We start from the raw sequence: 26,260 nt of genomic DNA on the forward strand, positions 1-26,260 counted from the left end.
ATTGTAGCTAGTTTTGATATTTTATAAAATGACTTCACTTAAATTTGTATTTTTAATTTGAAATGCCTCATTTCTTGATCAAAAATGGTCAGTTTAGATTTTACTCCTCTCAACCTTTTATGTAAAGTTACTATTTTCAACTGTAGAAAGACTCTTAATTTTCTTCTTTCTTTCTGGATAATCAAACTTTCAAAACAATATATTTTTGCCCTAGCCAGTTTGGCTCATGGATTGTGGGTAATTTTATTGTTTCGAATTTTTTCTGTAATGAGCCATCAACGGATTTTGCGGGGGGAAAAAATTTAAGTATGTAGGTCATTAACCTACTGTGAAGGAAAACAGAAATTTTGGTATCAGTCTTGTTGCTGGGTTAGTGACTTGTTAAATCTTTCTAATGTTAACTCAGTATAATTTTACTGGATAAGCAGCAAGCATAAGAGCTCTCAGGTGACACTGAGAATGATACAGCTCTTGTGAACTCTTTTCCTTTGTTAGCACTGATTTTTTAATGCCTGGTATATTGCAAGGTTTTTGGTCAAAATGTTGCCCTGGCCAGTGTGCTCAGTGGCTAGAGCTTCAGCCTGTGCACTGGAGGGTCTCAAGTGGGATTCCCAGTTAAGGGCACGTACTTGGGTTGCAGGTTCGATCCCCACCCCCCGTCAGGACACGTGTGAGAGGCAACCAGTTGATGTTTCTCTCCCACATCGATGTTTCTCTTTTTCTCTCCCTTCCACTCTCTCTGAAAAGCAATGGAAAAAATATCATGGGGTGAGGATTTAACAAAAAAATCTGTGGCATGTTAAAACAGCAAACTAGACCCATCATTTGTTTTCGGCCAATTTTACTTTATCCTATGAATACATCTATTGACCTTTATTTTAATTCAGAAGGAATCATTTTCTTTTTAGAAATATCTCTCTCATTAATGGGAGTATACCTGTATCTTAGGGGATTTTCATAGCCTATTCATAATATTTTTTTAAGAACATACGATTTTTAAAACTTAATTCAAGATTTTTACAGTTTGACATTTAAAAAAATTTTTTATAAGGATTATGTCTTTTCATAAGTTTAAGTGACTATTAAGAGGCTTGAAGCAAATTATGACTACTGATATCAGATTAATAGCCTCAAAAATGCAAAGTAGTAAACATCACTGGTTGAAGGTGAGCTTAAAGGTTTCTGTCTTATAAAATTTTTATAATGAATGGAGTCACTATGATGATAAGCTCCTATAAATTACACAGTTTCAACTAGACTTACTCATCGAGAAATAAAAAGCAAGAGAAAGAAAATATTGATTTTAAAGGTGTAAGACACCTACTATTCAGTTAATGAATTTGGACTTCTACAAGTGACTATGAGGTGGGAAACCCTGGATCTGCAGTTCCCCTCAGTCACTGTCATTCCTGTATTTCTCATTTCGAAATAGTCTTGTTCAGGCCAAATCTTTCATTTAATGCTTATCCAGTTTCAACAGTGGAGAAAAAACTGACTCTGTTGGACTTACTGAGGGATGGCAAAATAGTGTGCTTTTTATAGGTGATTTGTGAGCTCCTCAAAGTTAATATTCATTATATGTGATTTTTGTCTCAGGTGCTCAATTGGATACTCACTTAGATACAGCTCCACTCCACTTGGGTTCCTCAAATTCAAACTCATGCCTTTGGTCTAACTTTTTGAATAACCAAATGACAACAAACAAAATGGTCTTCTCTTTCATGAAAGTAAAATTTTTTGTCATATCATTCTTTGCTTATTTCAGGCTGACTTGGAGCAATACAAAAAAGCTTTAACTGATGCAGGATGCAACCTTAATCCCTTACAGTATATCAAACAGTGGAAGTAAGTTTTATTTTCTTTTTAAATTTTCGTCATTTCAGAGAGCACAGTGGAAGTTGAATTCTCAAGAAAATGGCAATGTTACTAAGAAAATTGAACAATGCCTTAGTATTTTTTTATTCAACGGTATGAATATTTTCTTATCTATCACTCCCTATTCACAACTTAAAATTATATCAAATAATGATGTCTTTCTTTCCTAGACATGTTTATATTTTCTTCACTGATAACATGAGAAAGTCAATGTATGAAGTTTTGGGTCAGGTGTCTCAAAAACATTAAAAGAAAGGTTTAATTTCACTAGTAATCAGAGAAATGCAGATTAGCATAATGCAGAGATTTACAAAATATTGTGCCAAGGATACAAGCAAATTAATTGATGCATTTATACTCTGCTCTTAGAAATATAGGTTGTCATAATTTTGCTGGATGGTATAAAAAGTTGTGGGTTTTTTTAAGTTTTATTTTTAATTTTTAAATAGAATGCCTTTGATCTAGAACGTCTACTCTTGAGGATTTATACCAAAGAGTATTTATTGGAGTTCTAAAACCTTAGAAGCAATTTTAATAATGAAATTTTGAAAACCAACCTAAATGTCCAACAATAAGATTAGTAAATGAATTGTGGTATTTCCATAAGATAAAATACAAGTCATTAAAAAATCATGTTTTAGAAGACTTATTTAGTGACATTGGGAAATGTCCATGTTGTATTGAAAGTGGAGAAGTAATTTACCCCAGTATTTCTTGATTTGTTTGATAAATATTTATTTCCTTTGTCTGTGTGCCTAGGGACTCTTAAAATCAGGAATACAACAGTGAACATGCTAAGTAGGGCCCCTACTCTCATTGGATTTGTGTTGAGGGAAAAATAAATCAACAAATGAACAAAATGTTGAACCATATAAAGTGATATAAAGCAAACAAAATCCAGTGATAAGATCTTAATTTGTTGCGGGTGATAGTTAAATTTGTTGAGGGGATATGAAAAGACTCTGGAAGGTGATATTTGAACCAAAACTTAGATGACATTTTTTACAGTATAATCCCTAATACCCATTTATCCATCCCTGTGGGTGTGTATATGAACATAAAAATATATACATATAATTAGCTGAAGTGATGTACACCTAAATGTCATTAGTGACTAACTTCGAGTGGTAGAATTTTTTTTTCTTTCGGGTGCTTATCTTTATTTTCTAAACTTTCTAAAACAAACATTACCTTCAAAATATTTCTTAAAATAATTGTTTTAAGACTACAAGGTTGAATATGCTTTCTGTTCTCTGCTTTATCAAAAAATGTGCATAGCTAGACTAAACAACCATCATTCAGAACTGCCTGAAGTTTAGCTGAGCAGAAGTTCTTTAACTAAGGATATAAAGAAGAAGCTACATCAAGACTGATAGTACTGGCAGAGGCCATTGTTCCTTTTCTGGGACCTCCCCCCACAGAGCCGGCAGGCATGCACCATACCTGAGTCTCTATCAACCTGGCTAACACTATTTTTCCTGCTTTGGTTATTCCCTGGGACCCCACCCCACCCAACTTGTGGGCCACCCAAGCTGTTTCCAGTAGCTTTTCCATACAAACAGCCTCTCTTGACTCATGCTTTGGACTTTTCTAAAATCTCTCAAACAAGCATCATCTGGCCTCCATGTGCCCCTTACCTCTTGCTAAATGGCCCCAGACCCGACACTAGCATCAGCCAGCCTCGGTTTTCAGCTTGGCCTCTCCCATGCACCTCCAAGCCAGCACAAGTAGTAGCCTTTGCAGATCGCTCTGTAGCTCATGTTGGGTAGCCCCGGGCAGGGCACGGGTAGTAGCTGACCCTGCATTTCCTGGGAGGCCCCAGAAAGAGTGCACCCAGTAGACAGCTTCAGACTATACTGGATTACAACTTAACCACATCCACAAGTGACACACTTAAGGGGCAGACTCAGCCGGCACCAAAGCCACATTGGTCCTGTTCCACAGCAAGTCCTGTTCCATAGGGTTGGCCCCTGCACAGCAGGAACTCCTCCACTCTGCCACAGTTGGTCCTCACAGCTGATCATCCTTAGGGTCAGTTCCCCCCAGTGACATGCCAACATCAATCATGGCTCAACTGCAACAGGACACTGGACACAGTGCACACAAGGGGGCATACCTAGAGTGCTCAACTCAGGTGACTGGGGAGATTTGTCACTGGACCCTATAGGACACCTACTATATAAAGCCATTCTACCAAGTCTGGGAGATGTAGCAGCTCTACTTAATACATAGAAACAAACATAGGGAAGCAGCCAAAATACGGAGACAAAGAAACAGATCCCAAATGAAAGAGCAGGAAAAATCTCAATAAAAAGAACTAAGTGAAATGGAGGCAAGCAAACTACCAGATAAAGAGTTCAAAACACTGGTTATAAGAATGCTCAAGGAACTTAGAACAGCATAAAAAAGGACCAGTCAGAAATGAAGGATACACTGACTGAAATGCAGAATAAATTGTAAGGAATCAACAACCGTAGAGTAGATGAATCAGAAAATCAATCAGCAATTTGGAATATATAAAAGCAGAAAACACCCAACCAGAACAGCAAAAAGAAAAAAGAATCCAAAACATGAGTCTGGGACAACTTCAGGCATACTAACATTCACATCATGCAGATGCTAGAAGAAGAAAGAGGGCAAGAAATTGAACACCTAGTTGAAAAAAGAATGACAGAAAACTTTCTTAAATTGGTAAAGTAAATAGACTTATAAGTTCAGGAAGCACAGAGAGTCCCAAGTAAGATGAATTCAAAGAGGCTCACACCAAGACACATAGTTAAAGTGCCAAAGATTAAAGACAGAGAATCTTAAAAGCAGCAAGAGAATGTCTGTTAGTTTCCTACAAGGGAGCTTCCATAAGACTATTGGCTGATTCAGAAAGGATTGGCATGAAATATTCAAAGTGATGAAAAGGAAGGACCTACAACCAAGATTACTCTACCCAGCAAAGCTGTCATTTAGAATTGAACAGATGAAGAGTTTCCAGACAAGAAAAAGTTAAAGGAGTTCAACCACGAAACCAGTATTGCAAGAAGTGTTGAAAGATCTTCTTGAAGAAGAAGCAGGGGGAGGGGAAAGAAAGGGGGAAGAAATGTGAATAATAAAATTGCAATAAATACATATCTATCAACAACTACTTTAAATGCAAGTGGATTAAATGCTCCAATCAAAGACATGTGGTGACTGAATGGATAACAAAACAAAACTCTTACGTACAAAACCCTGCAAGAGACTCACTTCAGATTGAAAGATGCACACAGGCTAAAACTAAAGAGGATATTTCATGAAAATAGAAACAGAACGAAACAAAAAGCTGTAGTAGCAATACTTATATTAGATGAAATAGACTTTAAAACAAAGGCTGTAACAAGAGATAAAGATCGAGCAACTCCACTTCTGGATAATTAACCGAAGAAAACCAAAACACTAAATTGAAAAGACATATACATCCATGTTTATTGCAGCATTATTTACAATAGCCAAGATATGGAAGCAACCTAAGTGTTCATCGATAGGTGAAGTGGTGCATATATACAATGGAATATAAGTCACCTATAAAAAAGAAATATCTTGCCATCTGCAACAACATGTATGAACCTATAGGTATTGTGCTGATTGAAATAAGTCAGAAAAAAAAATGCTAGATGATTTCACTTACATGTGGAATCTAAAAAACAAGAACAGAGACTCATAGGTACAGAGAACAGACGGGAGAGGGGTTGGGGGGATGGGTGAAAAAGGTGAAGGGATTAAGAAGTACAGATTGGTAGTTACAGAATAGTCAAAGGGATGTAAAGTACAGCATCGAGAATATAGTCAATCATATTGTAATAACTGTGGTGTCAGATGGGTACTAGATTTATCAGGTGATCACTTCATAAGTTACATAAATGTCTAATCACAGGTTGTACACCTGAAACTAATATAATATTGTGTCTACTGTAATTTAAAATTTTTTTAATTTTTAAATGCATAGCTAGAGAAATATGCCAAGTCGTTAACAGTGATTATCGCAGAGTTGTGAGTTTGAGAGTGCTTTTATTATCTGTACTTCTGTTTTTTCACATTTTCTTTTATTTGTGCTCTTGTAAGAAAAGCTGAAAACCATCACACATTTGACTATGTGGCATGTCATTGTTTTTTAATTATGACTGTGTGGGAATTTTTTATTTTTTATTTTTTAAATTTATCTTTATTGTTGAGAATATTACAGGTATCCCATTTTTACCCCCAATTGATCCTCTCCACTTCCCCCCCACCCCCTTCCCAGGCCTTCACCCCGTTATTGACTGTGTCCATGGGTTATGCATATAACTTCTTTGGTTAATCTCTTCCCACCCTCCACCCCCCTTCCCTCTTCCCTCTGAAATATGATCGTCTGTTGCATGCGTCAGTGTCTCTGGATTTATTTAGTTCGTCAGATTCTTTTGTTCATTAGCTTCTTCTTAAAGAAGACCCTTCAACTTTTCCTGTAGTGCTGGTCTGGTGGTGATGAACTCCCTTAGCTTTTCCCTGAGAAGCTCTTTATCTGAGCTTCAATTGTAAATGATAGCTTTGCTGGGTAGAGCAATCTTGGTTGTAGTTCCATGTTTTTCATCACTTTGAATATTTCTTGCCACTCCCTTCTGGCCTGCAAAGTTTCTTTTGAGAAATCAGCTGACAGTCGTATGGATGCTCCCTTGTAGGTAACTAATTGCTTTTCTCTTGCTGCTTTTAAGATTCTCTCTTTGTCTTTAACCTTTGGCATTTTAATTATGATGTGCCTTGCGGTGGGCCTCTTTGGGTTCTTCTTCTTTGGGACCCTCTGTGCTTCCTGGACTTGTAAGTCTGTTTCTTTCCCCAGGTAGAGGAAGTTTTCTGTAATTATTTTTTCAAATAGGTTTTCAATTTCTTGGTCTCTTTCTTCCCCTTCTGGCACCCCAATAATACGAATGTTGGGCCTCTTGAAGTTGTCCCAGAGGCTCCTTACACTATCTTCATATTTCTGGATTCTTTTTTCTTTTTGCTCTTCTGGTTGGGTGTTTTTTATTTCCTCATGTTCCAAATTGCTGATTTGATTCTGTGTCCTCTACTGTTGATTCCCTGTAAATTATTCTTCCTTTCAGTTCGTATAGCCTTCATTTCAAATTGGTACTTTATTATGTTATCGATTTTCTCAGTTATTTCCCTAACAGTCTGCTTAAACATCCTTATAACCATTATTCCGAACTCTGTATCTGTTAGCTTGCTTGGATCTATTTCATTTAGTTCCTCTTCTAGAGATTTCTTCTCTTCTTTCCTTTGTGACATGTTTCTTTGCCTCCACATTTTGGCTGCTTCCTGGTGTTTGTTTCTATGTATTAGGTAGAGCTGCTGTGTCTTCTGGAATTTGTAGAGTGGCTTTGTGTAGTAGGTGTCCTGTAGGGTCCAGTGGCTCAGCCTCCCCCGTCACCTGAGCTGGGCCTTCTAGGTGCTCCCCTGTGTGGGCTGTGTGCACTGTCCTGTTGTAGTTAAGCCTTGATTGCTGTTGGCGTCCCATGGACGAACTGACCCCCAGGCCAATCAGCTGTGAGGACCAGCTGCAACTACAGCCAAAGAGCTGCTGTACTGGAGACACCCTTATGGATCAGGATTTACTTCAGTGGAGCTTTGGTGTTCACCAGGTGTGCCCCTTGAGTGTCACTCGTGGATGTGGAAGGGTTGTAATCCAGCGTGGTCGAGTCTGACCACCAGGTGCACTGTCTCTGGGGCCTCCTGGGGGTGCAAAGTCAGCCTGTGCCAGTGCCTTGCTCAGGGCCACCCAGCATGAGCTACACAGCAAACCGTAGTAGTTGGCTGCTACTTGTGCTGGGCTTGGAGGTGTCCAGGAGAGGCCAAGCTATGAGCCAGTGCAGGCTGCCGCTAGTGCCAGGCCTGGGGCCACTTATCAAGCTGTATGGGGCACAATGCTGCTTGAGAGATTTTAGGAAAGTCCTAAGCATGAGGCTGGAGAGGTCACTTGCACAGAAAAGCCACTGGAAATGGCCTGTATGAGCTTGCAGGTGGGGAGGGGTGGGGCCAAAGGTGTGAGTCGGGTGCTGGTGATTCAAATATGGCACCTGCCTGCTGGCTGTGTGCGGGGAGGACTTGCCAAAGGAGAAGTGGCCTCCGTCAGCCCTTCTGCCTGGGAGAAAGCTGCCCCTCCACCTCTCGCCCCGATTTCAGGCAGGTTAGTTCCTCCCCGAGTGTCCCAGGTCCTTTCAGGCTGCTGCCCGGCGCTGGGCTCAGAGGGAGCGTCCGAGTGAGTCCATGCGCGGGCCCTTTGAGAGGAGCTGCTGGGGCTCCCGCAGCCTCCGCGACCCTCAGGGATAGTCCCCGCTGGTTTCACAGCCCGGAGTTGTGGGGACGTCTCTTCCCGGCCTGGAGCCCTGCGCTGAGGGCCTCCTGTGGGGCTGGGACCCCACCCTCCTCCAGGAAACTTCCGCTGCCGAGATTCCCTCCCGGGTTTCAACCGCAGCACCAGGTGTGGGCCCTCGGCCACGTCTCCTCAATTCAGCCCCGATCCGCCCGCGTCTCCGCCCCTCCTACTGGTGTCGGTGCTCCTTCAGCTCCCTGGTTGTGGGGCTTCTGTTCAGCCACATCTCAGGAGGCTCTGAGTGACGGTGGTTCTGTATTTTAGTTGTAATTTTGATGTGGTTGCGGGAGGCGGCAGGTGCAGCTGTTACCTACGCCGCCATCTTGTTTCTCCTTGTGTGGGAATTTCTTAATCAAACATTTGTTGTTATAAGAGGAAAGGCAGTCTGGGGCATCATTTTATGTGGTTACAAAAATTTTAATTTCTAATTTGTAACTTTCTGTTTTTAATTATAAGAGTTATACCAGTTTCTTCCAGAAAATTTTAGAAAATTCAAGTATAAAAAAAGTAAAAATTTACCTGTAATCTCAACATCCAGAATGTATAAGTAAACATTAGTGTTTGTCCTTTCATATGCATATTAATATGGTTTTTTAAACTGGGAATCATTATTATAGATAGTTTTGTATTCTAGTCTTCCAGTACCTTTCATCATACCAGTTTTTCATTGTCTTAGTTTTCAGTGGTAGTATTTAGTGTTTGCATAATATTCACATATAAATGTGTTATTTATTTATCCCTTTATTGTTTAGATATAGTTGTTTCTAGAGATAATTTATGTTAAAGGTAAAAATTCCAGTCTGCTGCTGAAAACAGTTGATTCACAGCCTCCTTTCTGAACAAAATTGTGATTTTTGTGTTTGAGATTTCTCTAATGGTATTATCAGTGGATTCTGTCTAGACTGAAATAGATTTTTAACATGTAGCATTTCAATTATCATGTTAGTGATTTTTTTTTTTTACTGTCATAAGTTTTTCTTGCATTTAGGTCAATTTTTTTACTAAAGCATTTGAAATAATTAAGAATCATAAAAGAATTAAGATTCACATAAAATGTTTATAGTATGCTACTTAAATATGTTATAGAACAGCATGTACAATATGGTATTAACTTTGTTATTAAAAGTATATGTTAGCCCTGGCCAGTGTGTTCAGTGGTTAGAGCATTGAGGGTTCAATTCTTGTTCAAGGGCAATTACCTGGGTTGCAGGTTTGATCCTCGGCCCTGGTCAGGGCACGTGTGGGAGGCAACCAATCAGTGTGTGTGTGTGTGTGTCTCTTTCTCTCTCCCCCTCCCCCCTTTCCTCTTTCCCCCCTTTCCACTCTCTAAAAAATATCAATGGAAAAAATAGCCTCAGTGAGGATTAACAAAATTATATATATATGTGTGTGTATATATATATATATATGTATATGTGTGTGTGTGTATATATATATATATATGTTACAGATACGTATGTCCAAAGTTTAGAAGAATATACACATAACAGGGGTTACCTCAAAGTGGGAGGTTTTCCTGGAAGTATTCTGTTTTCTGGACTTTACAATGAGTGTGTTCCCAGAAGGAAAATATTTTAAGACACATCTAAGTGCCATCTTTTTGCCCACCTTTCGCAAATTCTATAATTTAGTTTAAAATTCTGGGCATTTAGAAACACTTGAAAATAAATGACTATAAGATTTAAGTATAAAAGTGTGTGGTATAGGATATAACTAAAAAAAAATCATTGGATAGTAGAATTAGAATCATGTTAATGAAGAAAACGGTTTTGAGCTGAGTCTTCAAGGGAAATGTACAATTTCTACTGAAGAAGAAGCAATAAGATTATACCTCTCAAAGGACAGCATGAACAAAGGCATGTGTCTGGGAAGGAGGCCATATTGGGATGTGGGGAACAGTAAGAGACTAAACTTGATCAGTACATAATGGTTCTTTTAAGATAGCAAATCTGTTTCATGTTAATGATTTGGATAGAAAGTAAAAGAAGAAAAATTGTGAAGTTTAGAATATTAATGCATTGTTTTCTAAAGAATCTCAGTGTTTCCGTACTAATTGTACTATACTTGAGTATTATTTTACATAATTACAAACTTATATAATCTCGGTTTACATAATTGTTTTGTTGCTAATTATACTGAAATATTGTATAATATTAGTTAAAAATTTCTTTTTAGAAAATGTCTGCATAGTAAAAGTTAAAATTAGTCAGTATTTTATTTTTTATTGAATTTATTGGTGTTACATTGGTTAATAAAATTGTACAGGTTTCAGGTATACCATTCTACAGTAAATCATTTGTATATTGTATTGTGTATTTACCACCCCAAGTCAGGTCTCCTTCCATCACCATTTATCTCCCCTTTACCTCCTTCTACCTCTCCCCACCCCACCCTTCCCTGTCAATAGATATTTTAATACGATGATACTGAATGTTAGCTCTAATAATCAGCTTTTACATATAACTATCTTATTTCTTAGGGCTTTTGCCAAAATGGCCTCAGCTCCTGCCAGCTATGGCAACACTACCACGAAACCAATGGGGTAAGTATTTTTAATAATTCTGATTGGATAAGTCTGGTACTCCAGACCATAATTAGACTTTCACACCTTAAAAACACACTGACACTTTGAATGCAGAATATTTTTATTGTGATAGAGAATAAATATAAACATGCTTTTGGCTTCTTAGTTTAAATTTTCATTTTAAAATGTAAGTTAATATATCTTACATGGTATGAGCTATTGGCTTCTCTCGCTTCCTTGTTCTTAAAACATTACATTTTTCATTTCCAAAAGATACAAGAAGGTTAAAGCTGTTTTTTTACATCAGTGTTGATAACTAATAAAGACTTGAAGCTAGGCACTTAACACCTAGCTTCAAGGTAGACCTGGGCATACTGCTAAATAATAGGGAGGAAATCACCAGGGCTGTTTATAGGATACTCTGGAGTCGGAAGTCATAGAGTCTGTGTGATTTTCAAAGTAGCTAAACAATGTAATTCTAACTGCCTTTTTCTGTACCCTACTAGTTTCAAAATCTTAGCTTATTTTTTATAGTTTAGAGCAAAAACATGAAGCCCAGAGGAAAACAGGTTTATTCTAGCCCCACCCTGAGCTCCTAGTTTTTTAAAATATGTTTTTATTGATTTTAGAGAGAGAGAGAGATAGAGAGAAACATTGATGAGAGAGAAACATCAATCGCCTGCCTCCTGCATGGCCCCTACGAGAGATGAACCAAAACCCAGGCATGTGCCCTGACTGGGAGTCACACCGGCGACCTCTCGATGCATGGGACGATGCTCAACCAACTGAGCCACATCAGCCAGGGCCTGAGCTACCACTTTTAATGAAACTATTTCCAAAAACAAAATTACTTGTTGTAATGCAGATCTCAGAGGGGAAGGGATGGGCGGGGGGGGGAGGGAAGAGATTAACCAAAGAATATGTGCATAGCCCATGGACACAGACAATAGTGTGATGAAGGCCTGGGGTGGGGCAGGGGCTGGGTGGAAGGGGATAAAGGGGGGAGGGAATGGGGAACATCTGTAATACTGTCAACAATTATTAAATATAGCTAAGGCTAAGCAATTAAAATGTTTATTTTGAAGGCAGTTCTTCATTTTTACATTTTATTAGTGAATACTGACTAGTCAGTATTTTATTACTTTTTTATTGTTAAATAAAATTGCAGCAGTAATACTGGAATTCTCAGGTCACTTCTGTTTAGTGAAAACAAATATGGTAGATACAAAGGGTATCAGCATGTGGTATGTAATTAGGCAGCTGTTTTATCTATGACATTCTGGAGAGATAATTTATGCTGACTGTGATCTTCGTTTGGTCCTAGTCTTTTATCTCGAGTCATGAATACTGGATCACAATTTGTGATGGAAGGAGTGAAGAACCTGGTACTGAAACAGCAAGTAAGTACACTTGTTAGAAAACATACTGGTAACTTTTAAGCATAAGCTGACATGTTGACAAATTGATTGCTCAGCTAAAGCAACTTCTAGATATATTCAAGTTGTAACTATTAGGAATAAAATAAAATCAAGGGTCTATTTTTGATATATTTAAGAATTTTTACATCTGTTATTCAGAGGTCTGTCGTTGCTTTTTTTTCCTTTAATTTGCTCTTGGACTTGACTGACATTTTTCTTTTTATTTGACTACCATCAGGTTTGTGAAAGTACCTTAACTAAAAAAAAATGAAACCTGTTTAGAATAACAAACTTACATAATGCATATTATTTAAGTTTTAACATATTAAGGAATAGACTAATGAACTTAATAGCCTAAAGGCCTGTGTAAATTTGAATAAATAAAATATTTTAAGTATAATTTATGTTTTGGGGTAATAAAACTAATTTGATTTCACATTTCCTTTTAGAGTAACTGTCTTAGTTTTACACATAGGACATTTTTAAAGAATTTTTGCATTTGTATTGTTTTTCTGTTACTCTAATATATAGATATTGTGCTTCACAGAGTCATTAATTACTTGGGTTCTTTTCAAGCAGAATTTGTTTTTTACTTTCTATTATGGAAATTTTCAGATATACATTAGTATATCAAACTCCCCTTGAACCATTTGCCAAGCTTCAACTCAGGATCCTTTCATTTTTGTTTTATCTTCCCTACCTAATTTTTTTTTTTTTTTTTAAATATATCTTTATTGATTTCAGAGAGAGGAAGGGAGAGGGAGAGAGAGGGATAGAAACATCAATGATGAGAGAGTCATTGATCGGCTGTGAGCCCGCAACCTGAGCATGAGCCCTGACCAGGAATCAAACCCCGATCGCCTGGATCCTAGGTCAATGCTCAACCGCTGAACCACACCCGGCCGGGCCCTACCTAAATTTTTTTTTAATTTACTTTTACTGGGATATTTTAAAGCAAATCTGAGGCATAATATTCACACATAAATATTTCGATTTATAACAAGAAGGTTTTTAAAGGCTAAATTAAGAAAAGAGATGGAGTTAATTATCAGTTATTCATATGTGAATATTGTTTGCTTACCTGTTTTCAGAAAAAAGGTAGATCTTTTCTTTCTCTGCGTTCCTTCTTACGTCTATCTTTCGTATTATGTTTACATGTGGTACTCTGTATTGACATTATTCATTTTTGTTTTGCTTTTTAACCAGTTTTATTGAGATATAATTGGCATACAATGTTTTACTTCTTGATGAGTTCCTTGAGGGCAAGGAATTTCTTCCCCATCTTTGAATTTTACATAGTACTTTGCATAAGTAGGTATTTAATTTTTATTTGAAATAAGTGAAAACATTTTATTATAAAAACCATGTAGTATTACTAAAGAATGGTGAAAAATCCTAATTTGCTTATTTAATTAAATAGCTGATTAGTTTTCAAACTTTTCTCTAGATATATTCCAGATTGCATTATTTCCTAAATACTTGGGAATATTTTTAGATTCCTCTCAGGAATTATTTTCAGTCTCTCCCATTCTACCTCTCTCCTAGTAAGAAACTACTGCTAATTTCTTACTGTACTTCTTTTTACTGGTTCACAGTACTTCCCTGAGTCAGTTTATCTTCACTCTCTAAAGGTACAAAAATAGGAAGTTGGGCACATTAGAGATTCCACTATACTGTACTTTACAGTTTAACTAAATATTGCTCATGACACTTATTAAAGAACAGTAAGGCAGACTTTATTCAGGGAACCATCACAAAGGTTATTAGGACCACTGCAAAGGGAGAAGGGGGAGGCTTCAGTTGGAGGGAGAAATTGGGCCCAGCTCCAAATACATAAAGTTAATGTGAGAATTTATAGCCAAGGAGCAGGGTAGCGCCTGTGGATGGAAAATTACTAAAAGTAAACATCAGAGATAGAGGGGGATTCTTGCTGAAGACAAACCAGTGTCATCAGATATCTCCTAGGAGATGGTAGAGGATGAGTAACCTGATCAGATACCAAGGATGGTTAGATATCGAGGGTGGAGGATTCTGGCTAAACTGACTTAGCAGGATTCTTTCTAAAGATGGAAAAAGCAGACAGTCAAAGTTCAGAAGTCGAGGCCCAGGTGAAACAGAGCTCAGAAGAGCCTGAGTAGAGTTTTGTCAGGGAGGGAATCTTTGTCACACCACTCTATTTATCACCGCCTGTGGACAGGGTGATTTTGTGAGACAAAGGGGAACCACCAATTCCTAAGATAATGGCTGCCTTTTGCTAGATAGACTTCTATAAGCATATGTCGTTAAATTTATTTTTAAAGAGAATTACATATTTTTCTTAACATGTCATTTTTAGAAGGAAATCTCAGTAAGATTCTCTGAACAAAGTATTTCTTATCACAAATAACTCTAGCATTTCAGACTTACATCTTTGGAATAATCATATTTATATTTTGAACTTATTACCTTATAGCCACATGATATATGTCCTCTAATGATATCAGTAAGATGCATCTAATCAACCTAAACATTTTATTGAGCTAACACAAAATTTTGTTTTATTTAAAGTTCTTAAAATATAAAAATTAATTATCCTTTTTGACCTCAATTCCCTTTGTTTTCTTAAGATTGCAAATAACAAACAACTTTGATATAGGAAGTTTCTCACTTATAAAAGTAAAATTTGAAATGACTAGTGGTTATCTCTGTATGACATTACTGCCACCACTACTAGAAGAGCCATGCCATTTTTTTTAAGTGGATGTTAATAAGACTTTTAAGTTCAGATTAGAGGAAATATGTATGATTTGGGGGCAGAGAATATATTGTAAAGTAAAAATAAAAGTCATATTACAAAACAGTAAGTCCAGGATGATCTGTTGTTGTTTCAAAAAAGAAAAAAAAGGGTACTGAAGGGTATACACCTAAGTGGGGTTTTTTTGTGTTTTTTCTTTTTTTTATTAAATTTATTGGGATGACAATGGTTAATATGAACATACAGATTCAGGTGTGGGTTCCTATGTTACAAGATCTGTATATTGCATTGTCCACCTTAAGTTTTAAATGTTAGTTTTTTTTCTGGGTGAGTATTCATCTCTGATTTTCATGACAAATTCCTAGAATTCAGTTATAGAATCAAAGGAGTCAGCATTTCTAATTGTTCTTAATAAATATTGCCAAACCGCCCCCCAGAAAGTTGTACCAGTTTGCCGTGATTTATAGTGTGTTTCTCTACATCCTTTTCAAACTGCAAAATCTGTGTTTGTGATCTTTCCCATCCAGTACTTAAAAAGAGTCTCTTGTTCTAAAACTATTTAAGCTAATACAAATCCTTTTTTTTTTAAGTTACATTGTCCTAGTGTTCTAAAATTTAGAGGTACTGCGATGGGAGACCTGGGGCAGTTGGGAAACTAAGGAAAGAGATGTCAGAGAAGAGGCTGCTAGAGATGAGTTCTGTTTCACATTTATAAAATTCTGAATATTTTATGCCTCATATCTCTAAATATTGTTTTGGATTTTATCTGATTGAACATTGGAAGCTATAAGTGAAATAGAAAAAAAATAGGGTGTCTTGCCTTGTCCAATTTTCTAGGTCGCTTATAAGAGCTTTTTATGCTTTGCTTGTTTCTTGGGCAGCAAGCATAAGTTTTATACATCACATGTATCAGCTATCACATAAAACCATTTGAGTGATATTTGTAGATTTGGAATATATTTGTGAGAATAGTTGTACAAGAGATGATGAATAATGTTGCACAGAGCTGCATAATTTAAAAGTTTTCTATTTCACTTTCTTTTGCTTGTTTGCTAAAGTAATCCCTCTTAAATATGAATTAACAGCCCAGGTTGTGGGCTCAATCCCCAGTGGGGGGCGTGCAGGAGGCAGCCGATCAATTACTCTCTCTCATCATTGATGTTTCTGTCTCTCTCCCTCTCCCTTCCTCTCTCTGAAATTAATAAAAACATATTTTAAAAAATAATGAATTAACAAATAAATTGCAAGCAGTGGAATTCAGTAGATTAAAAAAGACTTAAAAGGTCTATCATCCAATTGCAATGTATGGCCCTTATTAAGATTATGATTTGAACAAGAAAACTGAAAAATAAGTTGGTGCAACAGAAAAATTTTAACACTAACTGGATTTTGAGCAATATTAAGAAACTATTAATTATTTTAGGTGTGGTTATAGAGTTTCATTTAAAGACATATCTTGGAGATATGTACTGAAATATTCATGGCTAAAATGGTTTGATATTGGGAGTTTGTTTTGAAACAGCCTAGGAATGTAGGTAGTAGGTGAATATAAATGAAATAAGATTTGCCATGAGCTGGTAATTATTGAAGCTGGACTATGTGATGGAGGATTGAATGGATTTTGTTGGGTTGACATAATCCTGTTTATTTTATTGCCATTAATATGCTATGATTTGGGGTGCGGGGAGCACTTTATGTGTTTGTTTCCTCATCTGTGGATGTTGACATGGATGTTGGATTCACCTGTAGATTCCTTCCTGAATTATAATTTTAACTTTTTGGATACAGGAGTAGGGGAAATAAGATGGATCATCTATCTTTACTTCATTGACAATATTCTACCCCTTCCATTGTTGATACATCCCTCATTCCCAATATATTTCCAGTGTTAACACCTCATCTTATTCTTTACTGGCTAATACAGTCTTCAAGATAAACACTCTCTTCAAGGAAGTCCACATACTGCTTTTCATTCTCCAGGGCTCTGATAATCGGGACAGCAGCAACTCTTGTCCCAACCTCACTGCTGACTTCAGTACCAGGGCATCATCCCAAGCCCAAGGCTGCAAGGGGAGAATTGGAAATAACCACCATAGACTAGATGGCAGTAAGGGCAACAAGTGGCTAATTTTAGGAGAACTAGAGGGGAGAAATAATTTTTAATTGTTTGGGGTATAGGGCTGTGTTGTTTTCTTAGATGTCTGGTTTTTAATTAATATGCATATTTTATTTCAAATTTGTTTTTAATCAACTATACCATGAGAAGTAAAATTAACATTGTTTTTCTTTAACCTTTTACGGAGACTAAAATCATAAAACATGACTATGGTCATAATACCAGAAAGGGTTTTTAGAAATAGATTTCTCACTATTTTTTTTTTCTCCAGGTAAAATTTGAACATTTTAGAAATAGTGATCCTTAATTTAGGATATTCATTGTGTATGGGAAGTTGTCTCTCAAATTTATATTTATAGAGACTTTCTGCTAATAAAAATTTAGTTATTAACCTATACAATAATATATTTCACTTTATTTCTAAAAAAAGTAGTTCCCAAAAATAATGAAAAAGATGCTTGGCAATTTTTAAAACAGTAGTTTTTTATTAGATTAAGTTTTATTTATACCTGTTACATTGAGGCACACAAATTTTTTATGTTTCTAAAGATGAACAAGGTAAATCTATTGAGTGAAGAAAATTATATGGTTTTGTTGTTTTCTGTCTGCTGCTGTGTTGCCTCCCACAGTTCAGTCTTTCGATCAATAAAAGTTGATTAATCTTATATAAATTAATATAAAACTGATTTTAAAAACAACTCATTTCAAGCCTCTATTTAGGCAAAGAATAAAAACTAGGTAGAGCATTAGTTGATGAAAGAGAGGCCTCAGAAGTTGTTTCCTGAAGTACTTTCTTATGCGTTTAAAGACATTATATATTTCCTTTATCATTCTCTACACTTGAAGTTTTCCTTCATCTGTGAAAAAGTGTGAATATTGAATGGTGCAGCAGGGATCAGTGATTCTTTTGGTGTTAACTTGTTTTAAAGACCAGACAAAAATAAAGAATTGTCATGAGACATTGGTATAAATATTTAAATTTTCACTAATATAATAAAAGTAGTATGACTCATGGCTTTATTATTACAAAATCTTTTCAGAATTTTTTTCCATTGCATAGATCAAATAGTACAATTCAGGGAACTAAAGAGAATTATATGTAAATAAAAAAATATGTAAAGTTAATTTTAGTAAAATCTTATCATTTATAATGCTCACTTGATCCAGATTTTTAAAAGTTATTTCTCCCTGTTATGTTGCAAAGTACTCCATCATCTTCTGTTAGTATTGCTTGGAACAAATTTATAACTGTAGTTTTCCTTTTAGAGAAAGCATTTTTATAGATTTAAATCTGCACCATTATTCCTTAGAGGAAGTCGTGGTTTAGACTTACTTTTACATGAACAAGCTCAATTTTACTTGAAATAAAACTTAAAAGGTAAAATTTTGTGCTACCTTTTTTAAAAATTCTAAATAATAGAATTCAGGAAGCACATTTAGTCAGCTTGAGCATTTGGTGCTGTTTATATAAAAAGTCCCTGGCCAACACAAATATCAGAGAATAATGAAATAGCTTTAATTTTAAAAGGCTTTTACTTGCCAATACAGAGAAAGTAAAAGAAAAATGCGTATTTTCTGTTTGCGAAAAGCAGTCTTTTCCTTAGTGATGGTCCATTTTAGTAACAATAAAATGCTTTATTGCCTAAGGAAAATAAAACTCCTTGTAAAATAGTAACATGCTGTCTACAGTTACTTAAATAATCAGATTTAATAATTGCCTTTGTTGTAGGAAGTCTCTAAGATTCAAAACTTTTTTCCAGAACATCCTGTACAGTTCACAAAGGAAGTATCAGTTCAAAGTGGGCAGAATACCATCCCAGTAGGAATGCACTTTGAATAGGCATAATAGTCACGTAGTAAATTTTCTATACTCCATGTGTTGTTTTCAAAATAATGATAAAAACCATCAGGCTGAAATGTAACAATGGTATTTCTTATCCCAAGGCATGAAAGCATGTCAAAAGGCAGTCTTCTGCCAACACCAGAGTTACACATTTCATGTTCACAGGTGGAATTTGTTCTGTAAGAAGACATTGCAGAATGTCTTCTGAAAATTTGGAATTTTTCCAGGCAAAATAAAAATGGTCAGTGAAGTTTGTATATATTCATTTCCCCATTTTTTAAAGAGCACAAGTGTCTTTTGGCTTAGAAGAATATAAAGTAGACATGAAAGAACCGTTAGGTCATTTAATCTCACACTTTTTCACAAAGTTTAAGTTACTCTTTTTTTTATAGAAACTTACAATTTACCAAAAAGGAAATGAAAAAAATAACAATGGGAATCTTATGTGGTCAAAACAAAAGCTTGCAGTTGCTAGTATTAAAAAGCAAACATCTAGCAAACAAAGTAAAAAGCCCAAACAAGTATTTGTACTAAAGTCTGGATACATCTCTACATTAAAAGGACCTTTTAATTTAGAATTATATTTGCCTGGAAACTTGAGCAGTGCCCAGGGCATTCACGTCTGTGAAACCATTCACAAAATACTTAATGTTTGAGTGTGCTGAACGGGAAGGTAGGTGTGCTGAACCGTAGAATGATCGGCCTGCTTTGATAATAGAGAAGAACTTTGATTTGTTATTCTCAGGAAAATACTAATCTCTTCCACAGAATCTGCCTGTCACTCGTATTTTAGACAACCTCATGGAGATGAAGTCAAACCCTGTGAGTAGCTTGTAATATTGTACTTGTAAAATTCTCAAACCGACTATATGAAGATGATAATATCTGAATTTGTTGTGACCTTAATCACAAGAGACTACATGAGGGAAAGAAAAGAGTCCATGTTGTTCTTTAGCCTTTATCACAGATAATGGGAATTGGTTTCTCAGTTACTACAACCATTATGACCAGTTCTCATCCAAATTAAATGTATACTCTATATGTATAATTAAATGTAAAGTATATCCTAAGGAGCAAGTTTCTGTAAATGAAAAAGACTAGTAAGTATCAGCTGGTATAGTATAAAGCTTACCAGACCAATGTAATTTTCTGAAAATGAAATTAGGAGAGGAATGCATAGTGAAAATTTTAAGTGCATGTGGTTAGGTGATACTAAATTCTTTGGGACTGAAAAATAAATTGAGAGATAAATTGTAGGGTGACTAGACAAATGCCGGAATAGGTTCCTAAACTATCTGTTTACAATTCAAGAAAGGAATATAAAAATTACTACAATCTGTTTGATAAAACATCCCAGATTGTTAGTGTGGTTATCATCACAAGAGTCTGGAATTGAGAAAGGCAACACGATCCTATTCCCAGCAATACCCTAGTTTGGGATGATCTGGATCATTATAGACTTGACAGCGAGGCTTAAGATCCAAGCTAAGAAAGAGAGAACAGTATCTTCAGATTAATGTGTAATTGTTTCGTAATTATTAAAACATGATTATAATAGTGTTAAAGGAAATTTGTTTTTGTTAATTTTAAAATTTGCCCGTGTGAAAACAAAGATACAGTGTAATAAAACATTCCCCAAAGGGGCAATTACAATTGTGAAAGGAGTAAGAGCATTTTCTATTATAATAAGCTAAAAAGAATTGGGTTTTTCCATTTGAGAATCGATATAGAGAAAATGGTATTAATGTAGTGATAATAGACTTCTTTACTACATCCTAGCTGTCTGTTAGGATATATGAAGAAGGAGCTCTCTTGAAAAGCCTGTGAGAAGTTAACATTTATAACTAATTATCGTAGAAAATATTACTTCATTATAGGCAGTAAATATCTGGAAGATCTTCCAAACAATAATAAAGAAGTATAAATAAATGCAAAGTTATAGATGGATGCCAAATCTGCAAGGGATCAAGGAAGTTTGTTTATTACTGTCCCTAATCTTGAAGTTGAGATGATGGCTAATGACAGTGATAATGGTAATGGCTAATATTTATTGCACACTTAGGTGCCTAATAAGAGTTAAATGAGATAATATGTAAAAATGTTGTGAATGGTTCCTGAACCCTCTATTTGCATATAGATAAGTTGATTTAGAGGCATTGAAGAGTTCAATTGGCAAAGAGTACTAAGTTAGACCTAGCCAGTAATCTTGAATGTATCTTATTTAAAATGCCATAATTCAAGGTGCATTCTTATCACTTACATCTGTTAAGTGTTCTTTCTTGATTTGTCTTGATTAAATAAATTGAAAGAAAAGGATTGAGGCTGTATCAGTTGAGTTTTATCTTGCCTTGTAAATCTAGCTGATAGTGGTTTCCTGGAACAAAGTATTAATGGATTCTGACACTGTATTTGGGTTCACTGAGAGTTCTGCAGTTGATTAGCACTGTTCACCAGTGAGTACAGGACCTGATAGTGGCAATACATGCATAGTTTGTCATCAATCAGGTTTGGGTAGCGCCATCCACACTCCAGAAAAGAATGAGTTCCTTTGGCTGATTGGACCATGGAAGGAGAGGGAGGCAGAGATTAGGAAGTGATTACATCGTAAGCAGTAAAGCAGTATGTTCCAACTCCTTTAATATCAAGAAGCTAGTTTTCAATTTAGAGGTCCACAACCCTTGGCCACCACTTCTGAAATCCAGAATGTTCTGAAAACTAAAAGATTTTGTAGAACTCATTTGGTGGCAAACCTAACCTTAATTCAAGTAGAGGCTCTTCATAGTTTTTATTTATCCTACTTTATGCTAATATTCATTTATTTAGCTGCAGAAATGTTAATGTGTTAGATGATGCGGTGCTGCCCACTGGGAGAGTAACATGTACAGTTTATACATGATATCTATCTATCTAAAATTCTTTTAAAATTCAAAATTCCAAAATACATGTAACTCCAGATGTTTCAAATAAGAGATTGTGAACCTGTATTAGGTATTCTGTACCTTCAATAAAATCATGGACATATAAATAAAATTCTAAAAACAAAAATACATTTTCAAGAAGCAGTATAGCATAGTGGTTAAGAGCTTGGGCATTAGTAGTACACTACCTGGGCTCAGATCCTGGAGTTAACATAATTGCTAATCATGTGACCTTAGCAAAGTTACCTACTGTCCACTCCAGCTTGCCCACCTAAAAAATAGGGATAATAACAACTACCTCATAGATCTTATTGGAATTAAGTAATTTCATCGAATGTATTAGAATAGTGGTTGGTAAATGGTGGTGGTGGTGGTGGTGGTGGTTACACATTCTACCAAACTAATAGATTCATTAAATTAAGTCAAACTGTACCTTTCTGAAAAGAGATTCCATAGTCATGGTAAAATTCTATTTTTTTAATAGGAAACTGATGACTTTAGATATTTTGATCCCAAAATGCTACGGGGCAATGACAGGTAAGCAGCTCTTGTGTGTGTGTTGTAGGTTTCCCCACCCTTGCCAAGAATGGAAATAACATAATTAATTTTTCGTTATAAATTAATAACTGCTTAACATTAAAAATTCAAACTACATAGAAAACTGGTAAGTAAACAGTATATATAATATCATTACCCAGAGATAATCACTGGTAATTATACTTAAAACATTTTCGTGCTTGCCCGGCTGTCATCGCTCAGCAGTTGAGCATCGACCTATGATCCAGAAGATCAGGGTTCGATTCCCAGTCAGGGCACATGCCCGGGTTGCAAGCTTGATCCCCAGTAGGGGGTGTGCAGGGGGCAGCCAGTCAATGACTCTCTCATCATTGATGTTTTTCTCTCTCTCTCCCTCTCTCCCTTCCTCTCCCTGAAAATCAATAAAAATATATTTTAAAAAACAAAACAAAAAAAATGTTTTGGTGCTTTTCCTTCCAAAATATACACATACAAAAATACCCTTAGATGTGTTTAGTGAAATGATCGTGGTATTACAAGGGGGGGGTGGGAATTGGATAATAGGTGTGTCTTTAAATATTCTTATTGGACCAAATGAAAAAATTTAGCTTTATGTTAGATACCAGTTGTTTTGTTGTTTTTATATTTTATTTAACTGCTCTATATAATCTAAGCCACCTGTGGATTGCTGTAAATACTTCTTTATGGCAACGAAACATTCTACAGATAATTTCTACATTTTATGACAAAATGGTATAGTCAGGTATTTGTTTATTATGGATATTATTTTTCAAGATTTAATTAATGGTGGTATGAAAAATAGCCTACAGGATTCAGAGAAAGAATAGGCAGATTTAGGAGGGAGAAAGACCTTGGAATCATTGTCTCTTAGCAACAGAACTTGGGTGAAGCTGCTTTCTTGCTTATACCTTATGTTTGGGATCCTTAGAACTTTGCCTTTGCTTCACCCCAAGCTTTCACATCTTTGTTGATAGTCAGGATAGATGATCTAATTATCAGACAGTTGATTATTTGGTTGTTTTGGTAACTTAAAAGATTATTCTCATTTCGGAGCTTATCAGAAATACTGCCAACATTGCAAAAGGTGCTGATAGCAGCTGCAGCTGGCAAGAAGAAATTTGACAAAAATAAATTATAGGAGAGAATGAAGAGTGACAACTAATGGGTGTGGGGCTTCTTTGGGGGATGATTTTTAGAAGTTCTGAATTTAGGCACTGGTGATAGTTTTACAACTCTGTAAATATCCTGAAAACCACTGAGTGTACACTTTGAACAGTAGATTTTACAACTTTTCCTATCTTGACATTCTCCAGGTTCTATTTTTTACTTCCTTGCATTTGCATTATACTAACAAGTAAATATATTTTTCTTCTTGGAAACTTACTGAGAAACTCTCTTCATCCAACTTATACTTTATATATGATAGTGAGGAGGAATATTGGCATTGATGAGACAGAGGAGCTCAGGCTTTCATTTCTAATAGATTCATCCCTCTCTGAGCTATATCACAACTAGATCTTGGTTTTTAGTAACTAGTAATGCTGTGCTACTTAAGTCTCACCTCTCCTCATTCCACGTCTCCTCTTAGAGAAACTTGAAGCACTCTAGAAGGATGTTAAATACTGATGAGGTGTTTCAGTCAGGCGGGCTTCTGGTCTTTTCTGTGGAATATTCAGATGGGCCATAGAAATGAGGAAAAGACGATAGAACTGTGGGATCAGCCTCTGAATAACTAAGAGAAGTTATAATAACTCTCTTTTGCTTGGGATTTTCAAAAATTGCTTCTGAGGAAAAACTGAGTTGTCTTTGTGCAGCCTATTTTAGCACTCAAAACAATTATATATCTGACTCACAAAAGCTTTGAAAAACCTCTTGGACACCAAGGAAGTATTTTTAAGCTGTATTATAAATATAAAAGTATGTAAATTATCTGTAATATTAATATGTAAAGATATATAAACAAGCTACAGTAAAATGCAGATTCCTCCTCCCTTCCCCATTTCCTAAGTTGTTGCCATCCTTCACATACATATGTTTACATAATTTTTTCACAAATGTAGATACCCATGCTGTAATTCTGTGTTGAGTATGGTAAAAATTTTACTTAGTTTACCACTAAAATATATACTTTATCAATTCATCTTATACCCAGATTTCCACTCCTTATGGGAGCTGCTGCTCAGTCTTTCCTTCTCCTGCTTAATCTTCTAGAATTTTATTTTAAAATCAACAGGTTGCCCCATTTTCTTTTAGACACTGACCCATGTGCCTCGTGCCTCTTCTCTATTCTTACTCTGCATCCCATTTCATTACCTGGCCACCCAAAACTAAAGGATTCACCCTCCAAGAAGGTGAAGGAGGAAGACTTGTAAATATATATCTAATTGTTTTGTGTGTGTGTGTGTGTTTTTCCCATGCCTATTTTATCCACCAGAAAAGCCGTGGCGGAAATTTCAGTATGGTTTTTCTTTGTTACAGCTCAGTTCCGAGGAACAAAAATCCATTCCAAGAGGTAAGTTCCATATAAAAATAATCTGCCCCTGAAAAGGAAAGAGGAAAAGGTGACCAAGCAGCCAAAACTATCTTCATCCTAAGCATGGTTATGATAATGGCTGCATGGCAATTCAGTAAGTCCAATTCTGTGTGCCCATGATTCTTTTTAAAAAAAAATTCTTAGCAACTATATTTTTCTGGTTTATAAAGCTGCTTTTACACTGAGAATCATTTAAGCTTAAAACAACTGGCACAAAATTAAGTAATTCTCAAAAAGAAGTCTAAGAAAGTTTTGTATGTTTGGAACTTCTAAAATTGGATTCCAAACTTTTGTGAAGATATAACTATGTTTGCATCTGAATTACAATGAAGATTCTTAATAAAAATACAGTAAAGAGCATACGGAGTGGACAAAAGTAGGTTTACAGTTGTGAGTATGCAAAAGTTTATTCTTGTATTAATTATTGTATTTTCCATATGAACAACTGTGAACCTACTTTTGCCCCACCCTGTATATAGGAAATTATATAGATACTAAGTTTTCTTGTTTTTCTACTTACAGTAAATAACCTCAAATTCAAAAATGCCTTTGGAGAAAGCCCTTTGGATTTGCAATTACTTAAGAATGAGGTTTATTTTCCTCTAAATTGTTTCTGAAAAATCTCTACCTCATTTACTACTCAACAGACATTATAAATTCGTAGACTTTTAGGAACAAATTTCTTTATAATTGGAGTAAATCAGGCATGCAGGATATGACCTTTGCTAGCTAGTGTTTTGTTTGTTTTTTTTTACCTAAGTTGTGGAATATGTTCCAGCCTAAACACCATGATGCTTGAAAGTTAAAATACTGTTTTAACTATTTCTTTTAACTTACCTATTTTGTTTCTGTTTGCATGTTTAGGCGATCGTTTTTGTGGTGGGAGGAGGCAACTACATTGAATATCAAAATCTTATTGACTACATAAAGGTACACGCTGGCCTTTTCTTTTATCATTTGATGTTTCACAGCTCTTCTGTCTTTAGAATACTAGCATTCTCTATCTAGGGCACTCTCCTAGAGGTAGTTTAAAAATCCTGCATATAGGGGGAAATACCCACATGTTCATTGTTTTTTTTTTCATTCCTATCACATTCATTTCTGGCTGAAAATTGTACTTGAGGTGGAAAATAATATCTTTTTGCTGTAATGTATTTTGCAGCTATCTATCTTAGTTTGACTTTACATGTTTAGAGACCTCAGGTAGCCTCTGTTCCAAAGAGTCGCCCTTGGTGAAATGATTGACAAACACTTTTACCTGAACCATAAGCACTTTTCTCCCATTCCATTGACTTAAATCAGCAACATAATTCTCACAAATTTAAAATGTCTGCTTTTTCAGCAAACAAGAGCTTTAAAGGTAGCAAATTAGCAGTGGAGAACTATTCA

General features: G+C 35.7%; 1 protein-coding gene across 3 annotated transcripts in view; it reads left to right on the forward strand.

Moving 5' to 3' along the window:
* Nucleotides 1-26,260, forward strand: part of SCFD1 (sec1 family domain containing 1) — a 105,659-nt gene that overhangs the window by 67,181 nt on the left and 12,218 nt on the right. For all 3 annotated transcript variants that reach the window (XM_016209510.2, XM_087823268.1, XM_016209511.2), the window contains 7 exons: nt 1,766-1,845; nt 10,728-10,790; nt 12,097-12,172; nt 19,652-19,705; nt 22,286-22,338; nt 24,817-24,850; nt 25,736-25,801. In XM_016209510.2, coding sequence (XP_016064996.1) covers nt 1,766-1,845; nt 10,728-10,790; nt 12,097-12,172; nt 19,652-19,705; nt 22,286-22,338; nt 24,817-24,850; nt 25,736-25,801 — 426 coding nt within the window. The remainder of the gene's footprint in view (nt 1-1,765; nt 1,846-10,727; nt 10,791-12,096; nt 12,173-19,651; nt 19,706-22,285; nt 22,339-24,816; nt 24,851-25,735; nt 25,802-26,260) is intronic.

This window comes from Miniopterus natalensis, chromosome 1 (assembly GCF_054644295.1).
Source record: "Miniopterus natalensis isolate mMinNat1 chromosome 1, mMinNat1.hap1, whole genome shotgun sequence".
Lineage (NCBI taxonomy): Eukaryota > Metazoa > Chordata > Mammalia > Chiroptera > Miniopteridae > Miniopterus > Miniopterus natalensis.